Source organism: Molossus molossus, unplaced genomic scaffold (genome assembly GCF_014108415.1).
Source record: "Molossus molossus isolate mMolMol1 unplaced genomic scaffold, mMolMol1.p scaffold_m16_p_6, whole genome shotgun sequence".
Taxonomy (NCBI): Eukaryota; Metazoa; Chordata; class Mammalia; order Chiroptera; family Molossidae; genus Molossus; species Molossus molossus.
Genome location: NW_023425399.1, coordinates 118,179,382 through 118,198,082, shown reverse-complemented (window position 1 = coordinate 118,198,082; position 18,701 = coordinate 118,179,382). Strand labels below are relative to the sequence as shown.

General features: G+C 44.6%; 1 protein-coding gene across 1 annotated transcript in view; it reads right to left on the bottom strand.

Moving 5' to 3' along the window:
- Positions 1-14,772: 14,772 nt before the first annotated feature.
- The window catches only part of PARD6G (par-6 family cell polarity regulator gamma), a 55,345-nt gene continuing 51,416 nt past the window's right edge, over positions 14,773-18,701 (bottom strand). The window contains exon 3 of the mRNA XM_036245185.1: positions 14,773-16,366. Coding sequence (XP_036101078.1) covers positions 15,552-16,366 — 815 coding nt within the window. The 3' untranslated portion in view covers positions 14,773-15,551. The remainder of the gene's footprint in view (positions 16,367-18,701) is intronic.

Sequence of the window (18,701 nt, the reverse complement as noted above, 5' to 3'; positions counted from 1 at the left end):
CCGCCCCCTTCTCTGTGTATACGACGGCACCCAGCCGACCACTGCACGTCCAGGCTCTGTGCATGTCTGTACACAGCTCAAGTTATCTTCTCTTTCTTCGAGATTACAGTTCACTAAAGTTGGGGAGTAAGACCAAAAAAAAGCACTTAGCACAGATAATGAATGGGAGAGAGCCCGGGAGGGGCGGCTTTGGCCCACGGAGAGGGTAAAGGCACAGTGACCAAGGTGAGCTGAGTCCCAGCTGGCCTCAATGGGGACCCACCTGCTCATCCTGGCCACTGCCCCACCCCCCCACCCTCCACCTCACACCCGGCCTGCCTCTCACCTCAGGACCCGGCCACACTGTTCCCAGGACATCATGTCTGCCAGCCGCCTGCCTCATACACAAAACACCTGTCCAGGCTCAAGGGGGCCACCTTCCTCTCCTCATGTCCACGCCTCTGCTCCCCTCAGGTTACACCCACCTCTCACCTCAATCCCCTCTGCCACGCACGTCATGGCCCGGCTTTCTGCTTCAGCTGCACAGCTCACCTACCATCGCGCCCCAGCTCTACCTTCAAGTCCAACCCCCACCCGCCCCTGCTCCCACCGGCCCCGCCTCTCCACTCAGGACAGGGCCCTGCTGCTGGACGTTTATCCGACCTGCTGCTTCCCTCACATCCCAACACCATTTATTATGTAATGCACATTTTTCTAATGATCTGAGGAGACATCGTTATCATACAGGACTCACCTATGGATTTGGGTCTATTAGCACAACTTCTGTTCCATTGATTCATGTATTTGGAGGAAGTGCCGTCCTGAATCCTGTCCCGAGGAGGTGATCACAGAACCGGGAGGACTCTCCCAGGAAGCCGGCGCTGAGGAAGAGCTGACTTGAACGCGGCCTGGAGACAGTGCTCCCTGGACTGCAGCTGGCTGAGTGCACCCCGTCCCCCCGCCACCCCTCTGGTTCTCAAACCCCTGCTGGAACTCGTCCCTTATCCCAGCCACCTTCTATACCTCTCACATCCAGGTCTCCCCTCGCCCTGCACCTCAGGACACCTTCTGCCCAGCACACACTTTGTGGGGCCGGGAAGAAAGTGGCTCCAGGTCTCCCCGCGCCTATTTCCACAGGTGCCAGCTGCCCATTAGATGCTGGGCTGGCGTCGGGACGAACAGTTCACCTCAAGATCTCTGATGGCCCCCCTGCCCCCGGCCTCCTTCCTCACAGCCTCTTATCCTCCAGCCTATCACGCCCTGTCGTGGGAAGGCAGGGGTGGGAAGTTCAGTTCCAGGTCTCTCTCCTTTGGCCAGGCAGCCGCTTGAACTGCACGAGCTGGCTGGAGCTGGGATGCCCAGTTCTCAAGGTCTTTCCTGGTCACTTACCCAGGAACCACTGTGCTCGTCACACCCTGGCGGAAGCGGGGAGGGAACATCTGCCTCCAGGTCTCCCCTTGCCCCCTGTTTACCACAACCCCTCGAAAGCTGTGTGGAGGAGAAGAGAATAATTCATCTCCAGTTCTCTCCTCACTGTTTACCAAGACACCCATTATGCCCCTCACTCCCTGGTCTCCAGCCGGAAGGGAAATGTTGCCCCTACATCTACTGGTGCTTCCACAGACACCCCTCTTCTCCTCAACAGCTAGTTGCAGTCAGGATTCAAATCAACCTCCAGGTCCCCTCCCTCACCCCAGGGCTCCCGGTACCGTCCACATAGCGGGCAACAGGTATGCGGGTGCTCGAAACAGTGCACCACCTAGGAAGGATCCCGTGGACAGCTGAGCGCAAATTTTTAACAAGCGACCTGGTGTCTATTTCTACACGGGCTTCTCACACAAGCTTCAACGTAGAGTGACCTGCAAACTTCCTCCCGCAGTGAACTGACTGTAAAGACGTCCAGGCTGAGCAAAAAGGAAGGACGAGAACGCGAGGATTGGCGCAGAGCAGGGTTGTGTAGCCAGAAGGGGGTTCTCCCAGGGCACCCTGAACCCAGGGCTTCCTCGAAGCCACAAGGAGGAAGCGCGAACTGAGAAGCGGCCCGCAGAGCTGGCCCCCAGCCGCCAGCAGCATCCCGCTCCGGTGACAACATCCCGCGTTCCCACCGCGCCGCTGCGCCCTGAGCCTTTGCACAAACGTAGGCTCCTCCTTCACCACGGCCCAGCGGAGGGGCTCCATTTGCCATTACATTGAAGATAATGACCATCAGTTAACAGACACCAGAGCCAGACTCGGGACCCCAGACCCAGACCTCAGTCCGCACTGCAGACCCAAGTCAAAAGCTAAGCCTCGGACCCAAAGCCAAACTCTGGATGATAAATGCCAGACACCGGGTGCTGGAGGCTGACACAGGCCGCCGGACGTCAGACCCTGGTGACGATCCCGCACGTGAGACCCACACTCCAGTCCAGGAAACCAGCCACAACGCCCAGCATCGGACAAAGAGCCCTTCACAGTTCGACTGAGACCACAGACAGCACATTCGGATCTCAGATCTGTGATGGGAACCCAGATCCCCAAATGAGCGCTGGACACTGGACACCACTTAGAAGATGCCAGACACAGGGGCAGAACCTCAGGACCCAAACCCTGACACTGTCAACAGGACTCCTGACCAGAGACCCAAAATCCTAACCTCAAACCCTAACCCCTAAAATGCTATCCCCCAACCCTATACTTGTGAAATCCTGAACCCTAAGCATCAAACATCCATAATGGTAAAATGTTACCATAGGAAACTCTGCGAGATTAAATAAAGCACAAACAGCTGCAACAGGACACCGCAGACGCTGAGGGGACGAGGCTGAAGCCCGTGGGGCACGTGACACAGTTTTACATCAAACTGTTTTTCTGAGTAAAAACAGTGCATCAAAATAAACATAAAATGTAGCTCAACTAATCACAGATCATCAAAACGGTAATGGTTCCTACCTATGAGTCTTAGAAAGCGGCTTTTTTTTCTGCTTCAAGCTAGAAGTCTGAGCTCCAAAAGAGCACATTCCACTTTCTACAACTGTAAGTTTAACCAAAACCATCTATTTTTATAATTTGAAAATTTAAAATATATATTTTAGCCCTGTCTCTCTCACATCGATGTTGCTCTCTCTCTCTTCCTCCCTCTCTCCCTCCCGCTCAATCTGAAGATAAAATGCAAAAATGTCCTCGGGTGAGGATAAAAAAATTAATAAATAAAAATAAACTGTTTTTTTTCTAATTGCAATTAATCTGGAAATCAGTAACAAAAGGTAACTAGAAAGTTCTTATATATAAAAGGTATGAAATACACTGTAAAGAACATTCGGTTCAACACTCATAGATAACCCATCAGAGCCAACCCCTTTTCCCGAAGACCAGCACTGAAATGTTATTCCCAAGATGCACACGAGATGGCAGCAGAGAATCACACTTGAAACATTTGTTCACGTGGCAATTTTGGGCTATTAAGCAAATTTCAACAAATTTAAATGACTGAAATCTTATATAGCATGTTTCTTGTTATCATTGCAGTTAATCTAGAAACTAGTAACAGAAGGTACCTAGGAACTCTTCATATTTAAGCTATGAAATACACTTCTAATTAGCATCCAAAAGAAACCTCCGTTGGAGTTTTTTAAAAATGATTTGAATTGAATGAGAATAAAAACACTACATGCCAAAACTTATGAGCAAATTGTACAGCCTTAACTGCATTTATTTATTTATTTATTTATTTATTTATTTATGTTTTTGTAGTACGTACCCCTAGCAGGAACCGAACCCGGGACTCTCTGGTCCTCAGGCCAACACTCAACTGCTGAGCCAAACTGGCTAGGGCACATATTTAAAAAAATAAATCTGAAAATTCTCAAGTTTTGCTTCTTTCTTAAGAACATAGAATAGCCCTGGCCGGTTTGGCTCAGCGGTTAGAGCGTCGGCCTGCGGTCCTGAGAGACCCGGGTTCGGTTCCCGCTAAGGGCATGTACCTCGGTTGCAGTTTGTCCCCGGCCCTGGTTGGGTTGTGTGGGTGGCAGCCACTCGATGTGTCCCTTTCACATCGATGTTTCTAGAGAGAAACATCTCTATTCCTCTCTCTCCCTCCCACTCTACCTGAACAAAAGATGGAAAAATGTCCTCGGGTGAGGATAAAAAATAAAAAAGAACATAGAATAGCTCCCAGATGTGTGGCTGTTAGTTGGGTGTCCTCCCCACAATCTAATTTTAGAACTATTCTCTCTCTCAAAATAATGAATAGATGTGTTGATATACAGGTTAAAATTCTCTCCCAACTATGTTTCTAAAACCCCATCACATTTTTTTTTTTTTAATTTTTTTTCCTTTATTGATTTTAGAGAGAGAGGAAGTGAGAGGGAGAGATAGAAACATGGATGAGAGAAAACACTGACCGGCCGCCTCCTGCACGCCCCCCATTGGGGATCGGGCCCACAACCTGGGCATGTGTTCTCACCGGAAATCGAAACGGTGACCTCTTGATGCATGGGTCAACACTCAACCATGGAGCCACACCAGCCGGACTCATCACATTTTTAATTTCCCAGGACTAGTAGTTGTTTAATTCATCCACTGATATGTGGTAACATTTTCTGATTTGTATAAAGTTACAGCAAAATATGAGATCATCATGAAAGAATTCCTAGTCCGAGAAGGGAAGAAGTAGCCACATAGGATAAGTCTAAGGAAATTGTCTGAGAAACGCACGAAGAATCCCAATAAGGAAAAGCATCCGCACTTGATATCTCCTCGCAGGAACGTGAGCTGCATATTACAGCTCCCTCGGCCATGAAGAGTCACACCCTTCCTCTGACCCGTGTGTCTCTGGGACAGACATGGACAGGGCATAGTCTCCTCCCCCTTCTTCAGGCAGTTTCCACATCTGGGGAAGGTCAGGGAATGTGTACAGTGGATCTGAGCAGTACAATCCATTGTTATGAAACCATTTGCATCATGTACTTCATACCTGAAATTGGTTATTTGTGCTTTTTCTTTTTCTTCCTGATTAGTTAAGGTTTGATAACATTTATTGATCTTTCACAATCAACAATATTTGACTTTATTAAGTTGATGCAGTGTTTTTTATTAACTCTTTCATGAATAGTTGTATCTTTGTTAAGTTCTTTCATATACATACCTTGGACCTAATTTGCTCTTTTTTCTAGCTTAAGGTGGAAGTTTGGGTTACTGACTTGACATTTTTCTTTGTATCTAATATAAGCACTTAACATTTAAATTTTTCCTTAAGTAGCTCTTTGACTTCATCCCACCGATTTTAATGGGTTGTGCCTACATTCTCATTCAGTTCCAAATACGTTTTCATTTTCCTTGTGATTTCTCCTTCAAATACTAGAGTATTTAGAAGAATACTCTACCACCTACGTGCTGGTGTTCTGCATACATTTCCGGTACTGCACCCTACAATATTTGTATGAAAGAGTGGACACGGTATATTTCAATTTTTTTACAATGAGAAGTTTTCATGGGCCAGAATGTAGTCTTTCTTGGTGACTATTCCATGTGTACTTGCAAAAATGTGCCCTCTACTGTTGTTGGATAGAGGTTTCTACAAGTGACAATGAAATTAAACTAAATCAATTAACAAACTGTAACTCTCAGGTTCAGATATTCTACATCCTTGCTGTTTTTTTTTTTTATTAACAAACTGTAACTCTCAGGTTCAGATATTCTACATCCTTTTTGTTTTTTCCCTAATTTGTTCTATCAATTACTGAGAAAAGAGTGTTAAAATCTCAAAGTTTTCTGGAATTGTTGATTGCTTCTTTAAATTTGTGCATTTTAAAGTTATATTATTTAATGTTACATACTTAGGAGTATTATATCTCCTTGTCAAATTGATCTTTTCATTGTTACGGAATAGCCCTCTTTATCACAGATAATATTCATTGTTCTAAGACTGCTTTAGTGATAATATAATCACTTCACTTTTCTTATGATATGAATACAGCTACTCCAGCTTTCTTATAAGAGTTTTCATGTTATATTTTTTATCATTTTACTTGTAAACCTCTTGGTCTCTTTACAACTTTACAATTAAAATGAGGTGAGATTTTTATTATTATTATTATTTAGGATCTCACTGAGTATTTAATCCAGTCATAGAATGTCTGCCTTTTTCCACTGATTTTCAGATAGAGTGGGAGGGAGGGAGAGAGAGAAACATCGATGTGAGAGAGACACATCAACTGCCCACCTCCCGCACAACCCCAACCATGGCTGGGGATTGAAATATAACCAAAGTACATGCCCTTCGAACCCACAACTCTTTGGTTCATGGGCCTAACCACTGTGTCAATCCAGCCAGGGTGAATGTTTGCATTTTTCATTTAAGGATTTAGTCCACGTATTATCTTTTTGTTGTTGTTGTTCTCACCACAGGATTATTACTTTTCTTTTTTTTTTTTTTTTAAAGAAATAAACATTGACATATTGAACCCGCATCCTAGGTGTAAGCCCATGAATCAAACCCGTAACCTTTTGGTGTGCTGGACAATGCTTCCACCAACTGAGCCACCCAGCCAAGACCAGGCCACTTCTTTTGTATGTAATATTTTCCTACATTAGGTTTAATTCATTTTTCTATTTTTTCTTATTGGTTCACTCATTTTATTTTCTCTCTCTCTCTCTCTCTCTTAAACTTCATTCTTTAGGGGTTAGTTCCTGGAGCTGCCTCCCAAACGCCCATAACTGGGTCCTGGTACAGAAAGTTCCGGGAAAAGTGAGGAGTTTCAGGGCGTCCTCATGAAAACAGCACAGCCTCCACACCACTCCCTGGCCCACTGCTCAGGTCACACCTGTGGCTCTGGCAAAGCTACGCACGTCTCAGGAGATTTCTCTGTCACCAGAAAGTTCCTGAACACAGTGGGTGTCAACCTCTTTATTATCAATAAGATTGGCCAGAGATTCCAAAATGGTGGCTGAGTGAATGGAAGCTACACAGACCACCTCCCAGGACCAAGCTAAAATTACAACTAAAATAAAGACAAATCATCAGTAAAAACCAACAGAAGCTGGGAGACCACAGACAGCACCTGTTTTACTGTGAGCAGCTTTCTTGGTTTAAAATCCAAAGCCGGCTCCACAGCCCAGAGGGCCGGGAGACTAGACTGGAACTGTGTGGACACTGGGGATTTGGAGGGCATGGGGAGTCTTGTGCTCAATCATGCCCTCACAGGACAGTGGCCGTCTTGCTCAAAGACCCCCAGAGCCCTGGGGAGAAGCAACAGCCCCTCCCTCATGAATGTAACTCCACCCAGCCAGGGCAGAGAAATGCGAATTGAGGGTCATTAATAGCCTGCAAGCTTCTGCCCCACCCAACCCCCCGCCTGTGGAAATCCTCTTACCCTGAACACCTGAAGGATTTTTTCATTCAGTTCAGAGCTACAACCCAAGGCTCATCAAGTAACTGAGACTAATAGCCTCCAGGCAAAAATCTAGAGGATAACTGAACCATTCCTGGGCTTGCAAACCTACCCAGGAAAGTAAGACTCGACAGTGGTGTTTACCTGGGTCCTCCTACAGTCATCCAAACCCAGTAGAAGGAGCCACAACCAGTGGAACACCCACAACCACAAGGAAAATTTGGCACATTCCAAAACCCACTGAGAAAGCCAAAATGGTGAAACAAAGAAACAAATCCCAAATGAAAGAACAAGATAATTTGACAGAAGATGAAATAAATGAAAGGGAATTGAGCAAGATATCAGAGGGAGAGTTCAGACTAATAATCATGAAGAAGTTCAACAGCATGAGTCAGGAGCTCAACACCATGAGTAAAGATATAGAAACACTGAAAGCCAACCAATTGGAAATGAAGAATGACATAGCAGAAATAAAGAACACATTGGAAGGAATAACCAGCAGAGTAGATGAGACTGAGGATTGGATCCGTGACTTAGAAGACAGGGTAGAAAAAAATTGCCCAATCAGAGAACCAAAAAGAAAAAATAATTCAAAAACAGGAAGACAACCTAAGACAATTGTGGGACAATATGAAACATAACAACATCTGCATCATAGGAGTTCCAGAAGAAGAAGAAAATGAGAAAGGTTTAGAGAATATACTTGAGAAAACAGTGACAAAAAACTTCTCTAACTTGGTGAAGGAAAAAAGGCATACAAATACAAGAAGCACAGAGAGCCCCAAGTGAGAAGAACCCAAACAGGCCCACAACAAGACACATAATAATTAAAATGCCAAAAATTAAAGACAAGGAGTAAATCCTAAAGGCAGCAAGAAATAAGCAACAGGTTACCTACAAAAGAATCCCCATAAGGCTATCAGCTGACTTCTCAACAGAAATACTACAGGCCAGAAGGGAATGGCATGAGGTAAACAAAGTCATGAAAAACAAGGATCTGAATCCAAGACTACTCTATCCAGCAAGAATATCACTCAAAATAGAAGGTCAAATAAAGAGCTTCCCAGACAGGAAAAAAAAAGGGGGGGTGGGGGAATATATTAAGACCAAACCAGCACTGCAAAAAATGTTCAAAGCACTGCTATAAGTAGAAGAAATGGAAAGAAAAATATAACCGCAATAAAGAAAAAATGGCAATAAATAAGTGCATATCAATAATCACCTTAAATGTAAATGGCTTGAATGCTCCAATCAAAAGACACAGAGTAGCTGATTGGATAAGAAAGCATGACTCATATATATGTTGTTTACGAGAGACCCACCTCACAACAAAAGACTCACATAGGTTGAAAGTGAAGGAATGGGAAAAAAAATCTTCCAAGCAAATGGAAAGGAAAAAAGACCTGGCATAGCAATACTCATGTCCAATAAAATAGACTTCAAAATGAAGGCCATAACTAGAGACAAAGAAGGCCACTACATAATATTGAAAGGATCTATCCAACAGGAAGATATAACCTTGGTAAACATATATGCACCCAATATAGGAGCACCAACATATATTTAAAATCTTCTAGAGGACTTCAAAGGATAAATCAACAGCAATATAATCATAGCAGGGGACTTCAACACCCCGCTGACATCGCTGGATAGATCCTCTAGACAAAAAATTAGCAAGAAAACAAAGACTGAATGATGCTCTAGATCAAATGAATTCAATAGATATCTACAGAGAATTATACCCCAAAACTACAGAATTCACATTCTTTTCAAGTACACATGGGACAGTCTCAAAGACAGACCACATGTTAGGACACAAACTACGTCTCTACAAGTTCAAGAAGACTGAAATCATATCAAGCATCTTCTCAGATTACAATGGCATGAAACTAGATATTAATTACAGCCAAAACGGTTAAACACATGGAGGCTAAATAGCATGTTATTAAACAATGAATGGGTCACCAAGGAAGATCAAGGAAGAAATTTTTATTTATTTATTTATTTATTTATTTATTTATTTATTTATTCCTCACCTGAGGACATTTTTACATTCATCTTCAGACAGAGCGAGAGGGAAAGAGGGAGGAAGAGAGAGAGAGAAACATCAATGTGAGAGAGAGACACATCGACTGGCTGCCACCCACATGACCCCAACCAGGGCCAGGGACAAACTGCAACCTAGGTACATGCCCTTAGCGGAAACCTGGGTCTCTCTGGACTGAGGGCTGACACTCTCAACACTGAGCCAAACCGGCCAGATCAAGGAAGACATTAAAAACTTCCTGGAAACCAATGAAAATAAACACACAACACAAAATCTATGGGATGCAGCAAAAGCAGTCCTGAGAGGGAAGTTCATAGCACTACAGGCCTACCTCAGTAAGCAAGAAAAATTTCTAATTGACTATCTAACCTCACAACTTAAAGAACTAGAAAGCAAACAAAAGGAAAACCCCAGAGCAAGTAGAAGAAAGGAAATAGTAAAGATCAGAGCAGAAATAAATGACATAGAGACAAAAAAAAAATTCAAAAGATCAATGAAACAAAGAGCTGGTTCTTTGAAAAGATAAACAAGATTGATGGACCCTTAGCTAGACTCACCAAGCTACACAGAGAGAGGACCCAAATTAACAAAATCAGAAATGAAAGAAGAGAAGTAACAACTGACACCACAGAAATACAAAGGATCATTAACATACTATGAACAATTATACACCAACAAATTGGACAATCTAGGCGAAATGGACACATTTCTAGAAACACATAGTCTCCCAAAACTGAACTGGGAAGAGATAGAAACTTGAACAGACCAATAACAGTTAAGGAAATTGAAAATGTAATCAAGAATCTCCCAGTAAACAAAAGCTCATGCCCGAACGGCTTCACGGGGGAGTTTTACCGAACATTCAAAGAAGAACTAACGCCCATTCTCCTCAAACAATTCCAATAAATACAAGAAGAAGGAAGACTTCCAAATTTGTTTCATAGGCCAACAAATTCTAATTCCAAAACCAGAAAAAGACACTTCAAAGAAAGAAAACTACATGCCAATATCCCTGATGAACATAGATGCCAAAATCCTGAACAAAATACTAGCAAATCGGATCCAGCAATACATCAAAAAAATTATTCACCATGACCAAGTGGAATTCATTCCAGGGATGCAAGGCTGGTACAATTTTCACAAATCAATAAATGTGATACACAGGAACAAAATAAAAGATAAAAACCATATGATTATATCAATAGACGCTGAAAAAGCATTTGACAAAATCCAGCACCCAGTTCTAATAAAAATGCTCAGTAATGTAGAAATAGAGGGATATCTTGACATAATAAAGGCCATATATAAAAACCTACCCTCAACATCATACTCAATGGGCAAAAACTAAAAGAATGTCCCTTAATAACGGGAACAAGACAGGGATGCCCACTCTCACCACTCTTATTTAACATAGTACTGGGAGTCTTGGCCACAGCAATTAGACAAGAAGAAAGAATAAAAAGGGCTTCACTATACGATATTTGAAAAAAATGTGATAAAGTGAAGCTGTGAAAGTCGAAGCATGAAGTGGCGAGAGACGACTGTATATAAAGAGTCCTACTTCACGGAAATTCATTTATCACAGTAGAGTCTGAAACTGATTAACTGCAATAAACGAGGGCTGACTGTTTGCAGTTGACGTGATGTTATACATAGAAAACCCTAAATACTCCATCAAAAATCTACTAGATTTAATGAACAAATTTGGCAAGGTAGCAGGATACAGAATTAATGTCAAGAAGTCGACGGCATTCTTATACACCAATAATGAACTCACAGAAAGAGAAACTAAAAAAACAATCTCATTTACCATTGTGGAAAAATTATAGATAACTAGGAATAAACCAAAGAAGTAAAGGACTTACTTGCAGAAAACTACAAGACATTGAAAAAAAAAAATAGAGGAAGATATGAAAAAGCGGAATCATATACCTTGTTCATGCATTGGAAGAATTATCATTAAAACTGTATCCTAAAACAAAAAACAAAACAAAAAAAGCCCTGGCCAGTTTGGCTCAGCGGTTGAGCGTCCGTCTGCGGACCAGAGAGTTCCGGGTTCAGTTCCCGCTAGGGGCATGTACCACCAAAAACAAACAAACAAACAAACAAACAAACAAAAAACTGTATCCTATCCAAACCATTCTATAGATTCAATGCAATCCCCATTAACATACCAATGACATATTTCACAGAACTAGAACAAAAACTTCAAAAGTTTATATGGAACCAAAAAAGACCCCGAATAGCCACAGCAATCTTGAAAAAGAAGGACAAAGGAGAAGGGATCACAATACCGGATATCAGGGTATGCTACAAAGACACTGTAATCAAAACAGCCTGGTTCTGGCACAAATCAGGCATATATAAATCAATGGAACAGAACAGAGAACCTGGAAATGGACCCAAGACATTATGCTCAAATAATATTTGACAAAGGTGGCAAGAGCATACAATGGAGTAAAGACAGTCTCTTTAATAAATGGTGTTGGGAAAATTGGACAGCTACATGCAAAAAAATGAAATTAGACCACAAACTTACACCATACACAAGAATAAACTCAAAATGGATAGAAGACTTAAATTTGACTCGTGAATCCATAAAAACCTAGAAGAAAATGTAGGCAACAAAATTTCAGACATCACACACAGCACAATTTTCACTGATAAAACACCTAAGGCAAGAGAAACAAAAGAAAAAATTAATACATGGGACTACATCAAACTAAAAAGCTTCTTCACAGCAAAAGAAACAACCATCAAAATGAAAAGAGAACCCACTATATGGGAGAGTGTAATTGGCAATGATACATCAGATAAAGGGCTAATTTCCAAAATATAGAGTACCTAAACAACTCAACAAAAGGTAGACAAAGAACCCAATTAAGAACTGGGCAGAGGACCTAAATAGACACCTCTCCAAACAGGACATACAAATGGCCAAGAGACATATGAAGAAATTTTCGCTCAATGTCACTAATCATCAGAGAGATGCAAATTAAAACGACTATGAGGTATCACCTCGCACCTGCCAGAATGGCTGCCATCAACAAAGCATCAATCAACAAGTGTTGGCGAGGGTGTGGAGAAAAGGGGACTCTAGTACACTGCTGGTGGGAATGCAGACTGGTGCAGCCACTGTGGAAAACAATATGGTGTTTCTTCAAAACATTAAAAATGGAACTGCCATTTGACCCAGTGATCACACTTCTAGGAATATACCCTAAGGAGCCTAAAACACCAATCAGAAAGAATATATGTACCCCCATGTTCATAGTAGCACTATTTACAATAGCTCAGGTCTGGAAACAGCCCAAGTCCCATCAATAGATGAGTGGATAAAAAAGCTGTAGTACAGCCCTGGCCGGTTTGGCTCAGCGGTTAGAGCGTCAGCCTTAGGACTAGAGAGGCCCAGGTTCGGTTCGCACTAAGGGCACGTACCTTGGTTGCAGTTTTTCCCCAGCCCCACTTGTGGTCATGTGGGTGGCAACCAGTTGACGTGTCTTTCTCACATCAATGTTTCTCTCTCTCTTCCTCCCTCTCTCCCTCCCGCTCTGAAGATAAATGAAAAAAAAACAAAAAAAAACAAAAAAAAAGCTGTAGTACATGTACACAATGGAACACTATGAAGCTGTAAGAAAGAGAGATCTCTTATTCTTTGAGATGACATGGAGGGACCTGGAGAGTATTATGCTAAGTGAAATAAGCCAATCAGAGAAAGACAAATACCACATCATCTCACTTATTTGTGGAATATAATGAACAGAAAAAGCTGATGAACAAAACAGACCCAGAGACATAGAAAGGAGCATGGTTTATACTGACAAACCTCAGCGGAGGGGGGATGAGGGGAGGGATGAGATAAACCAAAGAACTTATATGCATGTATGTGTAACCAATGGACATAGACAACAGTGCTTGGCGGGGGGGGGGGGTAGAATGGGGAGGAGGGTGTCTGTGGAGGGAAAAGGAGAAACATCTGTAACAAGAATAAAATAATTAATTTTAAAAATAAAAATAAAAAAATAAAAACATACCCTCAGGTGAGGATTAATATACATATTTCCCATGACAGGCACATGGTAAGTATTCCGGGCATCCCACCTGCGCTAAAAGTTTGTCTTTTGTCTCTGATTCTTATTATTTATAACACAACTGAAGAATACCAGTAAAAGCAAAGAAAATGTTTTTATTCTTTGATATATAAAACCAAGAAAACTTTAACATGTAATACAATATTGTTTGCTTCTTTAGGAAAATGGCAGAAGTATAGACCTGAGTAGAAAAATACACTCACGAAGTGATGACAAGCAGTTCGTAACTCCTAAAAATTCTGAATAGCATACAAATCTGAGTAAAGCCTCTTTTTTTTCCTTTAAAAAAATTATTCACATTTGCTTAACAACTTAAAACACGGTAAGAAATATAATTTTCTTTCTTGATAACACACCCAGTTATTCAACAAGATACTCTTGAACCAACAATAACTTAGTAAAAGAACTTCTCCTTGGTGGCACTATGTAAGCATTAGAGCACTGATTCTCTAGTACTCGTCATAGTAAAACAAGATTTCCGAATGCTGGGGCACCAGCCAGATGCTCGTGCAGCTCACTGAGCTCATAATTCTAAAACGTGTGCACTCTCACTAGGGCCTCAAAGGGGGAGTGTCTTTGGTCTTCCCTGTGGGGGGGGGGGGGGTGGGAAATGGAGAGAGAAACTGACATTCGAATGAAAAAATCAAACATAGGTGCAGGGAACAATCACTCATTAAAATCTATTTCTGAACAATAAATACTTTCTGCACAGAAGAAAAATAATTTGCTTTTCAATTAACAAATTCAGGAAAAATGAAAACAATGAGATACAGTTTTCCGTTATCAGCCTGACATCCATGAAGTCTGAACAGTTATGCCACTGACCAGCAGGGGGTGCTGGGCCACAGAAGAAGCTACATTGAAGGGCCACCTAAAAAAATATTTTTACCTATATTTACACAAAAGCTTTATTTGGTCAAAGTTTAGTTCTCAAAATATAACTAATATTTTTCTCTTCAACTTTGGATTCAAACAGAATATACCCTTCATATAAAATTTCACTGTTATAAACATGAATAAACATTCAGAATTACTAAATATGAAAATACTGCCAGAAGATCAAAGGGAAGTGACAATGAATTTAATCTGTTAAAAATCATTGTTTCAAATGACTTGTTATTTAAAAATGAAGATAACAGACTTATATGTCCAAATGTCTGTGAGCTTTCAAAGCCCTCTCTGGAGGTGTAGTGGGGCTGCCCATCATTTCTGTGGAAACATTTCAAAAATTGGGCTCAGAATCAATGAAGCCATGAAAAACACTGTTTTTTCTTATTTGTTTTGTTTTGTTTTGTTTTTTAAATCTCTGAGTAAATACTGTCTTTCGATCACAAATGGTATCACTGAGCAGAGCTGGCTGCTTCCCGGCCAGCCTGGGGGCAATCCCATGTCCAGACAACCCACCTTCGGAGAACTCTTCCCAGTGATGTCTGGGAGTTCAGCACCCGTTTGGCTATTTGAAATGGGACTATAAACAATGACCATTTGAAATGTGTCTTCTGCAGTCATACCTATCATAGGCGTGTGTGCATCTGTTCTCAAAAACCAGTGTCCACCTTCTTACATACACCTTCAGTGCCCAGCCCACCAGAACCACACGCGCGATGCACGGAGGACACGGTGCCAACAAGTAGGTGTGTTTGAATGGCTTAAGTTAAAAACATGAATTTGTCCCTTTAAAAAATAAATTTAAAGCTTCGTTTTAAAAAAATAAAGTATTTTTAAAATTTAAAAATGAAGTATTTTCTACCCTTGGTCAGAAAACACTTGACAAAGGCCCTGGACCGGCTTCCAGCCTGGTGCACTAGTGTGTGCACTTTCCGTTGGTGGAGAAATTTACAAAAACAGACAGGATTTTTATTTTTCGTCCACAAGTTGAAACAGAGTAGGTCTGTGGAAGAAAAGGAAGGGATAAATAAAAACACAGAAGGAGGGGTGACATACACAATTACTGTCTTATTTTAAAACGAGAGCACAGACTTGAAAGTGGAGGGGCCGGTCCTGGCGGCCGGACTGTGACCAGGGCGCTCGGGCAGGAGGGGGCGCTACGGGGCGGTGCCCGCGCTACAGGGTGACGGCCGGGCCGTGCTCCTCCACCCCGCCGGGAGGCAGCGCCAGGCTGTGGCGGGGGTCGGACCGCAGCGAGCTGAGCAGCCTGAGGACGCTGCCCTCGCGCCCCGGGCCATGCAGTCCGGACGCCAGGCCCGCGCCATTGACCCGGGCGAGGCTGCCAGGCGTTGGCCGCGGGACCAGCCGGGACTCCAGGACACCCTCGAGCACGACGTCGGGCTCCTCGTCGCTCTCCATGTCGTCGGGGTGCAGGCTGTGCGGGGCGTGGGCCTGCAGGCTGTGGCGGCTGGCCGTGCTGTCCGAGGAGCGGCCGGAGCTGCCGGACGCGCGGCCGCCACGCAGCACGTTGTTCCGCTGGTTGGCCGGCTTGACCGTGACGATGAGATTGTGGCTGTTGGCGATCATCATGTCCGTGACCTGGTCCAGCGTCTTCCCCGCCACCTCGATGCCGTTCACCTCCAGCACCTCGTCGTCCACGGCCAGCAGCCCGGTGCTCTCGGCCAGGCCGCCGGGCACCATGCGCGAGATGAAGATGCCCGGCACCTTCTCCAGGCCCTGGGGCGCCACCCGCACGCTCGTGCCGTCGCGGATGTAGAAGCCCAGCGGCTTCTGGCAGCCGTGCCGGTACAGCCTCACGCGCCGGTGCGTCTCGGGCAGGATGTCCACGTCGATGATGGAGGACACGGGGCGGAAGTCGTGCGGGAGCCCGATGTGCAGGTGCGCGCGGCGCCTGGGCCCCTCCTCGCGCAGCGCCAGCGCCTTCCTGCGCCGCGACAGCGAGCCGGTGGCCAGGCCGTGCTCCGCCTCCTCTGGAAGAGAAGAGGCGACAGTCAGGGCAGAGGACACACAGCGACGCCGGCAGCCGGACTGCGCCCCATACGCTCGGCTTCCTGCTGCTCACCTTTCGGCCGCTTCTCCGACTCGCCAGGGGCCCCGGGGGAGGTCGGAGGAGGGGGCACCACTAACCCCACACAAGTCTCACACCAGCGCCTGAGGGTGGAGCTGGCAGGTCGTCTCCTCGCAGGGCCCGTTGTGGGAAGCGCCCCGCAGCCCCAGGACGACAGCGCGCCGCCACCCTGCATCGGCTGCGCTGCCCAGAGTGTTTACCAGGCAGCAGCCTCCCCACAACTAACTGCAAGTCTCCAAACTGACCCACGCAACTGATAAATGATGGGAAGGCTACGAGGCAGTGACGAGGCAATAAAGAGAACTGACGATCGGCGGAAGGGTGAGGAGCACCTGTCTGGACCCTGGGACGATGGTGACGAGGAAGCACCAGGTATTTCTCCAAAGCAGGACAACTGCGGGGGCTAATCTGTCTGATGTCACCACTGGGAACTCTGGGGTCTGTACTGAAGGTCTGCAGCCTCCAGAAGAAGGGCTGGGCAGTAACGACGGTCACTCTGATAAGCCCCCTCCGCTAGCACAGGAGCGCGCACCCCACCTGGTGCCCCGCAGGCCGCGCGCACACAGACTGTGGGCGCAAAGCCTGTGCTCCAAGGGCCCGGGGTGGTGCTGCCTCTGCTTAACTGGATGAGCAACCAGGAGGACAGTCAGTGCTGCGCCCCCTCCCCCCGGGCAGGGAGCAGGCCCCTCCCCCACCAGCTCCAATGACTTCTGGGGGATTTAAAGGGGGCTGCTGGGGAGGCAGACACTGAAGACCAGGCTGAAACAACTACAGCCCTGGCAGGGGGCCTGGTTGGTAAGGGCGTGGTCCAGCGTCCGAAGGCAGACGGGTGATTCCCGGTCAGGGCTCATACCCAGGCTGCAGGTTCCGTCCCTGGTTGGGGTGCATATAGGAGGCAGAAAAAAACAACTGCACATCGAGGAAAACTAGAAAGTGACAACACATCCCCAGGCAATGGCTCAGAAAAGACCGAGGACACACTACGGTTCCCCTCAGGCTGGTCCTAGAGACCAAGGAGCCTCCAAAACTTTTTAAAAAAATGATAGAAAAACAGCAAACCATGGGGAAGGGGTAGAATCTGATTTCCAGAGTTAAGTAATTAGATCCAAACGTCCAGTGTTCAATACAAACATTTCTTATATGCAAAAATCAAAATAAACACAAGATAGTCGAAGCAACAGGACGGTGTATCCCCTTCAACCCCCCAATCAACCCCCACAAAAGAAACTCAGAACTTGTCTCTGAAAAGACAGGACAAGAAAGCAATGTGGGGACAAAGCAGAAGTAACACTAAGTGATAAAAAAGAAAACGTAAGAGGAAATCAAATAGAAAATCTGAAGCTGGCTGTCGCGGTTTTTCTCAGTGGTTAGTGTTGGCCACAGACCAGAGTCTCAGGTTCGATTCTGGTCAGGAGCACAGACCAGAGTACCTGGGTTGAGGTTCAGTCCAGACTCTGGTCAGGGTCGGGGGGGGGGGGGGCAGTCAGTGTGCGTCTCTCACAATGATGTTTCTCTTTCTCTCTCTCCCCCCCCCCACTTCCTTCCTCCCTCCCTCCCACTCTATCTGATGAAAAATAGAAAAAAATATCCTGAGGTGAGGATTTTAAAAAAAAGAAAATATGAAGCTGAAAGACACAATATCTGAAATGAAAATTCACTAGGGGTCTTCAAAGACACTCTGAACAAGAAAAAGAAGGAATCGATGAACTTAAGATAGGAACATGTAAATTACTGTTGCTGAGAAAACAAAGGAGAAAATACAGAAGTGAACGAATGCACAGCCTCAGGAACCCAAGGGACACCAGAGGCGCTGTCCACAGCGGAGAAGGAACCCTCACAGCCCAGCCGCAGCTGCCCCCGGGTCTGCCCCCAACTTCTCACCCTCAGGTCTCTGCCTGTTAACACAGGAAAAAATAACCCTGCACAGCACTTAAGAAACCTTTAGCCCCCAAAACACCGTTTGCAAAGATAACAAGAAAACAGTTATTATGAGCACTAGATTGAGGACTATCAGACTGAAAATTGAAAACATTATTTAGAATTGGCATCACTATGTTATGTTATCTGCTCCGATAGAAATGCCTTCTACGTATAATTGTTCCCCTTCCATTCTCAGGAATACGCCTTTGTCTCCTAAACGGAACACTATTTGGGCTTCTGCTTGAAATTAGTGCTTCCTGAACAGCTAGCTATTCTTATTGATCTCAGATAAACACTTTGCTTCTCATTTTGAAAGG